The 11,331-nt window shown below is 54.6% G+C and overlaps 3 protein-coding genes across 3 annotated transcripts; 2 read left to right on the forward strand and 1 right to left on the reverse strand.

Moving 5' to 3' along the window:
* Nucleotides 1-890: 890 nt before the first annotated feature.
* G647_10301 (uncharacterized protein) lies at nt 891-2,001 on the forward strand (the record flags this gene model as incomplete). Its single annotated transcript, XM_008726292.1, has 2 exons — nt 891-1,482; nt 1,541-2,001. 2 exons carry the CDS (start codon nt 891-893, stop codon nt 1,999-2,001), a joined length of 1,053 nt encoding a protein of 350 aa, XP_008724514.1.
* A 6,956-nt stretch (nt 2,002-8,957) lies between these two features.
* On the forward strand, nt 8,958-9,806 carry G647_10302 (uncharacterized protein; the record flags this gene model as incomplete). Its single annotated transcript, XM_008726293.1, has 1 exon — nt 8,958-9,806. One exon carries the CDS (start codon nt 8,958-8,960, stop codon nt 9,804-9,806), a length of 849 nt encoding a protein of 282 aa, XP_008724515.1.
* Nucleotides 9,807-10,764: 958 nt separating this feature from the next.
* G647_10303 (uncharacterized protein) lies at nt 10,765-11,184 on the reverse strand (the record flags this gene model as incomplete). Its single annotated transcript, XM_008726294.1, has 1 exon — nt 10,765-11,184. The coding sequence occupies one exon, from the start codon at nt 11,182-11,184 to the stop codon at nt 10,765-10,767; it is 420 nt and encodes a 139-aa protein (XP_008724516.1).
* Between the last annotated feature and the right edge of the window lie 147 nt (nt 11,185-11,331).

Genomic DNA, 11,331 nt, shown 5'->3' on the forward strand with positions numbered 1-11,331 from the left:
CAAGGCTGGGGGGAGAAGGACACTCGCTGTCCAAGGCGAGATGTTGGGTCTGCGGGCCGTAGACCGAAGACATACAGGGCTCAGAGAACTCATTGTACGAGTTTAGAGAATCAGAGATCAACGCTTAGTATTTGTTCGCTACACAGCTGATTATCACTCGGTCAGCAGAAGATACTATCAATGAGCTTTGAGTTATAGAACGTGATCAAGGCGATGATGACAGGGAGCTCACATCGTCTACACATAATACGTCTATCCTCGGTTCCGTACCGCGCGTGGACTCTACGTGTCAGCGCCTCTGTGATAGTACGTTCGTTCCCGTTTAGGCCCTACCACGGGCAAAGAGGCCGCGGTACGTAAGCTAGATAGGACGCGCCTAGGATGCTATATAAGGTCTCACAGTACTCTCCAATATACGTTTAATGAGGATGAGTGGTTGATGAGGATGAGTGGTTGACGGGGACAAAATAGCTGATGAGAATAAATGATTAATGAGGACGAGTAGTGATGAAGACGAGTGGTGATGAAGACGAGTGGTTGCTGAAGACGAGTGGTTGATGAGGATGAATGGTTAGTGAGGAGAAGTGGCTATGAGGATGAATGGTTAGTGAGGAGAAGTGGCTATGAGGAGAAGTGGCTATGAGGAGAAGTGGCTATGAGGACGAGTGGCTATGAGAAGTGGCTGATTGGTTAGCATCTCGTACTATCTCTAGCAACATTCTTCTCCCGCGTTAGGAAGGTCCAGCGAAGGGCTCATCCCCTGATCCCTTGCACGCCTCTCAAGAGACTTTGCCTCCGTCGTGCTCCGTCCATCGGGCCCGGCACCAACTGTGTCATTGCTGGTCTCGTATCTCGAGTCGCCAAGTCCCGTCGTATCTTCAACCGTCAACATGGAGAGTGTCCCACAAGATTATGCCGACATAGAAGACGTGTCACGCAGCCTGCCTGCGGATGAACCTTTAGAAGGTCCAACAGAAGAGCTCGATCCGAGGGGCGACCTGGTGCTCGTGGTTGGGCCACGTCGCCTCTTGGTCTCGTCGAAAGTCCTGGAGTTGTCGTGTCCTTTCTTCAAGACCATGCTCCGGTCCAACGCTTTCTACGAGGGTGTCGAGCGGCCGAATGCAGACAAGCCGCCTGTCAAGAACCTGCGTGACGATCATCCGGATATCTTCTCGCTGATCTGTCGCGTTCTCCACTATCGTCCAGTTCGTCCACCGGCCTCCATAGAGGACTACCGCGTCTTGGCGGACTTGTGCGATTTCTACGGCTGTCGCTGGCCTCTGTCTTTTCATGTCCGGGCTTGGGTGGAAGCGTGGAACTTGTCGAATCTTTCCACTGAACAACTCCAAACCTTCCTGTGGGCAGCGTACGTCTTTCATTTGAGAGATCTGTTTCAGCGTGTCAGCGTCCGATTGGCAGAGGTCTTGACAACGGACGAATGGAGGGCTTGGGAAGTGCATCCTATGCCCGCCCGATTGAAAGGTACGCCTGCAAACCGAGATGTTCTTTTTCTCCCCGATCATAACAATGTTCTTCCTAGACGACATGAGAGAGCTTTGCGTTCGAATCAAGAACAGGGTCCAAGAGCGGATTGAGACTGCCATTGATGGGGTGGGCGAGAATCATGAAAGGCACACGGGCAAACGCGACAAAGTTTGCCGCCAGTGCTTTCGCAACAAGCCCTGGGCCACGAAGAAATGTGGCAACTGCGGGTCGAGCGAGTTTCACGACTACTCCTGTACGAAGGAGCTACGCTTGTCACTCTTCATGGAGTGGCTCCAGTCACAAGGTTACTGGCCTTTGAGTCGGCTAAATATTCAAAGCTGCCGGAGTTTCTTGGGAACCATGTATGGCGCGATTGACATGCGCACCCCGTGCGGATTGGACGACCTTTGCCCTTTGACGGCAGCGAAGGAGCTGTTGACCACAAGATTGAAGAGGACGCTCGATAACTTCGAGGGTTTGTCGCTGGAAGTCTACGACGCAAAGTGTCTCGGGTAGTTTCGTTTGGCACTCAGGTCGGAACTTCTGAGGTCACTGACGCCATAAGAGCTCAAACGATGCGCGGGAACGATCGGCAAGGATGCACTTTTCAAAGACTGGCAATATCGGGTTCAATACGTGGACATGATCGTCGGTCGTCAGTCGTCAGCAGCGGATATAAAGTTTGATATCGTTCTAAGGCCCTTTCAAAATGCTTCGTCCGAGGATGTCTACGCCCGAAATGCTATCAGCAGAAGTCAATGGCCGGGGCATCCACGTATTCGTGCCGTGCCCAGCTCGTCTTGTATCGCTCGACGAATAGATGACATCTCCAGAACAGTCTGTCTTCAGAGGTATCGTGCTGCCCGCGGCTCCGTTAAGTCAAAGCTGCGGCAAGGTCGAGGAACGGGGAAGATGTGCCCGATTACATAGACGTGGCGCAGAAGCTGTGCCTGACTGCAGCAATCTAGGACACGTTTTGGTGGCTGATGATCACGGCGTCGAGGTGGAAACCCGCCAATATCGCTTTGATCAGATACCATCAAAGTACTGCGTAATGCTCCTGCTACGATCGTGTCGAGGTGCAGAGAAGGCGTGGCAGGGGATGGGTCGCCACTTGATGCCGGATCGTGCTTGGACGCTTCCATGGTCTTGGCTTCAGCTCTGTGTAACCGTGTGACACATGCGCCTGCATGTGGGTTGGTCAGCCAGATTGAAACGAGGGGTTCAATACGTCGATCGGACAAGATCTGGCTTATTTCAACTCGCGTGGAATGTGAATGCGTTGTCTATCTGCCTCGATCCCAGTCGCTTTCGCCATTCGCTCTCCCCGGACATTGACACGCCGCGAGGCATCGAATACCACCGAGAACCATTGGGCACTGGCCGTGACGTCAATGTCGTGCGAGTGTTCCATCTGCGAGGTGTTTGAGAGGACCAGCGATGACCTGGCTAAGGTATGGGCACACCCGTAGTATCCCACGTTCATAACGCTGACTTTATCGGCAGGCCGCCCATCGAGCCGAGTTGCAAAGCGGAAGACAAAAGCTGCACAATCTGTACCAGGGCAAAGAGAGCATGAGCGACGATGCGGAGGATGAAACATACCGGACGCTGATGCGGCTCGCCGAGGAAGATGGGCTGAAAGACTTGAAACAAATGCTGCAACATCTCGGATCTAGCTGAGATGGAGTCGAGGTGAAGCTGAGATGGAAATGGACAAGAGGAAGCAGTCAGGGACCGTGTGCTGTTGCTGTTGCCGTTGCAGTGGCCGTGGCTGTGGCCGTAGCCGTGATGTGTGATGTGTTGTGTGGTCTGTTGGTCTGCACGTTGTTGCACTAGCGTCCCGATGCGCAACGGTCACCAACAACAACATCGTCTCCTCTCTCTCCATCATCTTGCTCTTCATGATCTGCACTTTCATCTTCATCCTCATCCTCGATCGGTGTGTGATATGCGGTCTGCATGTTGTTGCACTAGCGTCCGGATGCGCAACGGTCAACGTCAACATCAACATCATCGTCTTCTTCCTCTTCATCATCTTCATGACCTTGATCTTAATCCGCCACCGTCCTTTCCGATATTTCTCTTTCTCTGTCTTGTTCCAACACCCCACACATTCCTTTCGTTTCGGACTGATACTGCAAATGATCTGATCCAATCCTGGCCTGATCTGATTTGGAAACCCTCACTGCCACGGCTTGCTGGCTGCTGATCGTGACTCAATACGTTTTAGGAAATAATCGGCGGCAAGGACAGCAACTGTTCGGCTCTTCCTCCTCGCAGCCTGGATGTCTCTGCACTATCGACCAAGTGACCTGTCATTCGACCACACAGTCTGATGCCGTTCAGAGCCAAGGTCGTCGAGGTTGAAGTGAGTAGAGCACCCCTGTCATCCAGTTGCCCGTCTCGGACTTCGGGGAGCTTGTCTGGGTTGGTATCGTTCTCCGTGAACAAGAGCTACACACCCGCTAATGCTCCTGCTTGCGAGACTCGTTGGTATGGCCGTGGAGATGGCGTTGAGGAGGCACACCAACACCAGGCGGATACCGAGCGAGCTGTAACCAGGCCGCGCCGCCTGAGCTTCTTCTCGTAGCCATTGGCACCGGCGGCACCGAACATCTTATGGCTTTTTCGGCGCCGGTGGGCTGGACAAGGGTTAGCAACTGGACTGAACTGGATGAGAACGACCCACTCCAAGTTCCGCAGGAACCGAAATCATGTCACGGTGTGCACAACAGTACAACCCACACACCTGAGCCGGCACCATCCTGGCCGGCACCACCCACAACAACAGGGATGGTCAATACCCGGACTCCGGGCAGGGCTCATCAGATACAAGCCCTGCTCGGAGTGGGACTGGGGTTCTCGAGCTTGCAGGAGAGACCTGGGCTGGAGGAGTGTACATTCGGCGGCTTCGACCAGACACCGAACAGAATACACACTCCGGCACAGCTCTCTCCTGCAAGCTCCGTGGATTAGAGGGACCCTCACCGTTCTGGGGACATTAGCACCGGCGCAGTCATCGTCCAGGTTGTTTGGACTTACAGGCGGGATCCCTTTTAAGGGTTGCCATTGACCATCGACCACCAGCACCTTGTGTTTGGAGCCTGCAGGAGAGAGCTGGGCTGGAGGAGTGTAATATCGGCTGGTTCAACCAGTCCCGAACAGTTTACACGCCTCCTGCACAGCTCTCCCCCGCACACCCCGTCTTTGGATTAAATACCCGCCGCCGTCTTCATGTCATGAACCGAGTGCCGCCCGGGTTCATAACAAGCATATAAGCCAAGAGGTCCAACAGTCCAGCATAAAGTGCTCGGACTCCCGGTCTGTTGGGCGATCCCCAGAAGCTCTGGACCTCTGCTTGACACTTGAGGACATTAGTATGTGCATTCCATCAGGTTGAGGGCCTTACACAACGGTATTCCCATCGACAGTCAGCATTGACCACTGGCACCCTGTACCGTGCCAGGACGTCGGCCGCAACTTCCACCTCAGTTGCTCCTCCAAGAGGAGGTAGTTGTTGTTGTCTCCCAGGCTAGAAACCCGGGCACGACCCGGTTCGCAACCTCAGTTGCAACTCCGAAGAGGAAGGGGTTGTCGATGTCTCCCAGCAACCCACCAGCACAGCTCGATTTGCAACCTCAGTTGCAACCTCAGAGCAGGTGATTCTTGACGTCTCTCTTCTTCTCCATGTCGCCGTTCATCTTGGCGACTCCAAAAGTGTTTTGCTCACTTTGGGCAAGGAAGGCCGCGTCTGCTCACGGCCGAGGCCTGCCCCCCAGAGTGCGGGAGCTATAGAGTGCTGTGCCCCGGGGTGAGAGCTAGACGGTGCTGTGCTCCCAGGTCATGACCAAGTGAGGGTCGCACGGCTTGGAAGGAACCATAAGCTGAGGACGTCAGCATCAACAGACTCATCACTCGGGTTGGAGAACTTACCACCCAGCGCCATTGTATGTGAGCATAGCCCACTGCATAGGGGGTCCAGCAGCACAGTGATGTCCGGTCCTCGACGTTCTGTTGAGGCAGGGGTTCTGCAGATGGGTTGGAGGACGGTGAGCAGAGGGATGAGAGGAAATGTGGGAGGAGATGCCGTGACAAGACATGTGGGAGCAGACGAGGTGAGAGGAGATGAGTGAGGAGACGACGTGGGAGATGGTATGAGAGCAGACGAGTGAGAGAAGGTTTGAAACATGGCTGAGAGATGGTCAGGGCAGCACGGCTACTGCTTTCCTGTCGGCCTCCAGTCAGGAACGACCTGGACTGGCAAGCGACAGGACGGTCTGTCAGGCAGGAAGAGGCATCAGGCAGGATGTGGACACAATGGGAATGATTGTCGGGCTCAATCCCCACAATGAACAAGTTGTACGAACCAGCTGTATGGAGTATGGCACGAAGCTCGAAAGTGGATTGACCAACTAGATTTTGTGCGCAGCGCAGGCTGTATCCGAGAACGTGCGATCCATCCACCGGCTGACCTTCCTGGCTGTGATGCCGGCCAGGGTTACAGAGGGGGGTTGTCGGTAGGTGAACAGCCACAGCCACAGCCTCAACGCCACAGACAGCAGGCAACTTTTGTAGTGAGCAAATGTCGTCATCGGTCTTGGACGCCTGCTCAGAAGGTCAAGACAGACGCTAGGCGTGAGTACACCCATCCACCGTCTTCAGCTTATGTCCCTGCCCTGGGAACAGAACACCATCACCGTCCGCCACTAAGTCCTTGCGTTGGACCAGCGTCTGCCACCCATTCATTCTGCTATCCCGAGACAGCGCTGTCAACAAAGCAGCTCGCCCTAAGTGGGAATGGGCAAGCTGCAGAAGTGTCTGTCCTGCCTTCTTCGCTGGGTGGGCACAGAGGCGAGTATGGTGTCGAAGGTGTCGAGGGTATCCTTCCTGACTGTGAGCAGCTTAGAGAGTCGACATCTGACGTCTGAACTGATTGGACAGGGCCATCATCTCCAAATGATCATATGTCGTCCACCCTTCCTGACGACCCCTGATCGACCCTACCGTAGGAAGAATACCCAAGAGATCTTTTGACGGTGAAGGTGTGCTCAATATATGCAAGAGAAGGTGGTCCTCATACGCATGTAAGAGAAGGATGTCCCCGTACGATGGAAAGAGAAGGGTGTCCTTCAGAAACAGGGAGGGTGGTGCTGTTCGCTCTGCCTGATGACCCTTGAGCGAGCTTACCTGGACACGAGCCCGGCGAGATCCGAGATCCTGCGACGGGTCCTGACCATGCACGCAGACTGGAGCCTGTGGGAAGCACTCCACCATTTCCTGTCGCAGGCCACGCGGACGATCATGTTACCCACTTACCCACTTCTGACCGACCCGTTCGTTTCCAACTTGCCCCCACATTTCTCTCCGAATGCAGTTACAAAACCAACGAGCGTTATTGACAGACGTCTCAGGGTCCAGCATCGTACATCGCCTGCCCTCCTCGCCAATCGGATTCTTCCCTCTGAGGTCCTTACATTTCTTCTCGTCTGATGAATGCGCATTGTTCAGAGACGGTGATCCCAGCAGATGGCAGACTGCGTTTCCGAGAAGTTTCCAAAGATAGAGCTGGTCAGAACCCTGGATGCTGATCCACACCTACCGAGAAAAGGGGGAACAAGGAAATGAACAAGGCGGGAGAGGTGCAGCAGTGAGCGAAGAGGATTGTACAGGACGATACGATGAAGCGTATCATGCTTGTGCTCCTTGCTTGCAGAGCTCGTCCCCGTCTTTTCGTGAGCAAGCCACTGAGTGAGGGCAGAAGACTTCTGTGTCGAGATGGAAGAGCGCGATGGCTTTGAAACGAAAGTCTCTCAAGCACGAAGAGGTATATACATTCCGCGTCAGCAGCGCCTACAGATCTGAACCGCCGGAAGGGTCCCAGTCTTTGCACTCCGAGCAGACCATGTCCAGGCTCGTGAAGAATTGAAAGAAGGTCCCTTCCCTCCTCATGGCCCGCCTCGAAGGGTGCGAGAATGGTGACCGGCGGCCATTGATGCAAGACACCTGTCAATGTGAAAGTAGAACTCTTGGCGGAAGACGGAGAACAGGAGTGGTGCGTGGGTGGAGGCGGTGAGAGATCTCGCACCGAGAATATCTTGACCTTTGGTCTTCGGCCTCCCTCGCCTCGAACGAGGCGGATCGCTGGGGCGATCCACCTTCGTACTTTGCTTGAGAAGCGTGAGTTTCTGAGTGGCTAGAAACCCATGATTCGGAAGTGTCTGCCGCTGCTCCGTCTGTCTTGTGTGATCCATCGTGATGTGGGGGTGAGCGCCAAAAGCAATTGTCACTGGACCTACCGGGTGCTCATGCTCAAGTCGCCGATCAGAGACCTCCTGCGTACTAGGGTTCCCCAACAGAGGATCCTCTGCACGCGACGGGCTACTTGGCATGGCAGAGCGGCCCAGTGGAAGGACGGTCGGGATATGTCCGTCCAACCCAGCGCTGGGGAAGCCAATCACATCCTGCCGTAAAGCCATGGCAAGACGATGCCAGGACAAATGGCAGATCGCAAAGGCCACCGTAAGGTTTCATCCAGTGCTCTGGTGGCCGTAGTTTTGAGGACAGATCCACATTTGACACTTCGAAAGTTTGGTGATCGATCCAGTGATCTCTCTCAAGTCTCTGCCGCCTGTCAAATCGATCGTTGGTAGCTCACCCATTTCGGCAATCGAGTCCCTGGATCGCGTAAAAGTTCGGTTCCACAGATTATTGGAGCTCGTCCTTGGTTAGTCTGTGATTTGGGTTCAGGAGATCGACAATCGTCCCGCTGTTGTCTTGACCGCCGTGTCTACGAGTTGCCGGTCTCTATTGGGGCCATCGTGGTGTCATTGTTCAGCGGCCAGTAACAGGCGCGGAGAGTCGCCTAGTCACACGCAGAGTATCGCTTATAGACGAGCAAGAAAGTCCGGATGTGTGACAGAGTCGCCTACCAGAGTAACCCCGTCGAGTCTTGTCGCGGAGGAAACCAAATCCGACTTGGCCACGCGCGCGGACGATTCGCTTGTTGGTGGTTGGAGCATTGACCCCCACGTCACGTGCCCTGCTCCGGATGCCGTCACTATCACGTGACCGATCGGGGGTACGTACATATCGGCCCCCCCTTCGTAGCCTCTTTTCAAGATCAAGGATCTGAATCTAATTCCTCACACACCCACTTGTCATTCTGGCATTCCGACATTCTGACAGCTTGGGGGCACTGGCCAAGGGGTCCATCTAACAACTGTCGTTTCCTCTTTTTCCCTCCCTGTGCCATGTCTCCCTGCCATTCTTTGCTTTTTTCTTCCTTTTTTTCTCTACGTGAGTTGGGGCACAGAAACTGACCAAGGTCGAAAGTCTTCTGCAGCAAAGCAAGCCGCCAAAGCTACATCTCCTGAGGGTTATTGGACCTTCCTTTGACAGTTCTTTGACGAGAAAACCACCCGAGCAGGAAAGGAAAGGAAAGGATGCGTGATCTGGACTTCCCGATCTCCATGCCATACTTTGCACCCACGACCGTCTTACCCGCAAAGTTGCCGAGCACGGCCGAGATCGAATCCGCGCGGGAGATACTGACCGAACGCACGGCCGCCAAGGTCGTCGCTCTGGGCCCACACTTTGTTGCCAAGTACGGCAGGGGAATTGACCTGGAAGAAGGGCAGACCATGATCTTTGTCAAGCAACGCGCCCAAGTCCCCGTCCCCGCCGTGTACGCCCTCTACCATGACGAGGGCAAGAACTTTATCATCATGGAGCGGATCCACGGGCAGACGATGGAGGAGAGATGGACAACGCTCACGAGTGCGGAGAAGAACCTGGTGGCGACCCAGCTCAAGGAATGCCTGCGGCGAATGCGCTCGGTCAAGCCGATGAACGGATATAGCAGTCTGAACCAGAAGCCGCTGCGAGATTCTCTGTTCTTGACGTACACGGGGGAAGGGTCGCTGAAGTATCACTACGAGGGCCCGTTCAAGACCGAGTCGGATCTCAATGACGCAATCATCAGGAAATGCAAGGCGTCCGAGGCGATGAGGGGCAAAGCCATGTTCTACCAGAACGCGCTGCATGACGTGTTCTGCACGCACCCGCCGGTCTTGACGCACGGCGACCTGCAGCGGAAGAACATCATGGTGAGAACCGGTCCTCAGGGGAAAGGGGACGTGACCATCACGATCCTGGATTGGGAGATTGCCGGTTGGTATCCCAGCTACTGGGAGTACGCCCAGGCCATCGTGGCCTGCGGATTGTTCGAGGACAACTGGCACCATTACGTCGATAGGTTTCTAGACCCTTATCGGAATGAGTATGCCTGGCTACACATGCTACAGAATGAATTATGGTGATAGAAATGATTTCCTCCCTGTGGTGACCTTGTTCGAGAAACACCTCACCGGATGCAAATGAGGGATGGTCTGGTCCTGTGGCGTTAGTGCACTGGGAGGAGCCTGCAGTATCATGATAAGCCCGTGCGGCCACGGCACGTGGTCGCGCTCTCTCACAAGACGAGGGGGTTGCTCCAGATGATTGTTCGCACATTGGAATCAGGCAGGAGCGGAGCATTGGGAGGAGCTTGGGTGTTATGAGCAGCCCGTGCGGGACGGCACATAGTCAGGACTCCCCCACAAGGTGACGGCGTGGTTCCAGAGGAGTGTTCGCACGTTGGAATCAGGCTTGAGCGAGTATTGAATGAGGTGAGCGCTTCAGCGAAGGAGACGGTGTTAGAACACCTGGGGGAGCTTGCTGTGTCAGTGAATTGCTGGCATGACAGGTGGTCGCACTCTCTCGCAAGATGAAGGACTTGCTCCAGATGAGTGTTCGCACGTTGGAAGCAGGCTCGAGCGGAGGAGTATCGAACACGTGAGCGCTTCAGCCAAGGTGATGCGCTAGAGCACCGAGAGATGAATCGCCTATGCGAACATGGCAGTGGCCAGGACTTTCTCACAGGATCAAGGATTACTCCAGATCAGTGTTTCGCAGCGTGAAATCAGGCACGAGCGGAGTATGTAATGAGTTGAGCGCTTGAGCGAAGAGATTGAGTACGCCCATTTTCCGAGTCCTAACTAGCTGTGAACGACTGTCCGAGTAGTAGTAATTATATACGATGTGTCGTGATCCGTCATCCATGTTCACATTCCCAAGTCCTCCCTGACCAGAGTTCTGACATTTTGTATGTGTCGCATTCCCAAATCCTCTCAGACCAAACTTCCAGACCGACATTTTGTGTGACCGAGTTTTCCTTCAGCGTTTCTTCCTTCTGCCTCTGTGGGCCCCATGGCCATCAGTCGTGGGTTGTCCTCACAATCATCCGCAATCCACAATTTGGGAGATATCTGGCTTTTGCGCACCGGCACCCTTCTTGGGCTTCGGCTTCAGCACCTTTTCCCTCTCCAGCACTTCGAACGCCGAAAAGACCCAATGTCGACAGTCGCGCTCAAAGATGACGCCGCCAATGAGTTCGTGACACGGCGGCGGGACCTGTCGGCAGATCGCCTCCAGCGTGGCGAGATCGTCCCGCGACACCGTGCCCTTGTAATACTTCTTCGAGAAGGTTTTGGATTTCTCCGGCCGATTGGTCGCCTTGGTTTCGTACCGGTAGCCCGAGAGATTGTCGCCGACGACGTGGTATAGGTAGCCTCCTTCTTCATGCGTCTCCACGTAGATAGCTTCATGGAAAGCGGGGAGCCCCTTGTGCGAGACCGAGAATACTGGGTGTGTCGCCATGCCTCGGACGCAGGGGAGGTGTGTGCTGCTCGAGGCGGCGGAAACGTGTTGGAAACGACGGTGGTCGTGACTGATCCTTCGCAGTTCGATGGGGATGGGACGAAGCACAGCCGTGATCATGAGCATCTATAGGGCATGATAGCATTT

The sequence above is a fragment of the Cladophialophora carrionii genome, assembly GCF_000365165.1.
Source record: "Cladophialophora carrionii CBS 160.54 unplaced genomic scaffold supercont1.13, whole genome shotgun sequence".
Classification (NCBI taxonomy): domain Eukaryota; kingdom Fungi; phylum Ascomycota; class Eurotiomycetes; order Chaetothyriales; family Herpotrichiellaceae; genus Cladophialophora; species Cladophialophora carrionii.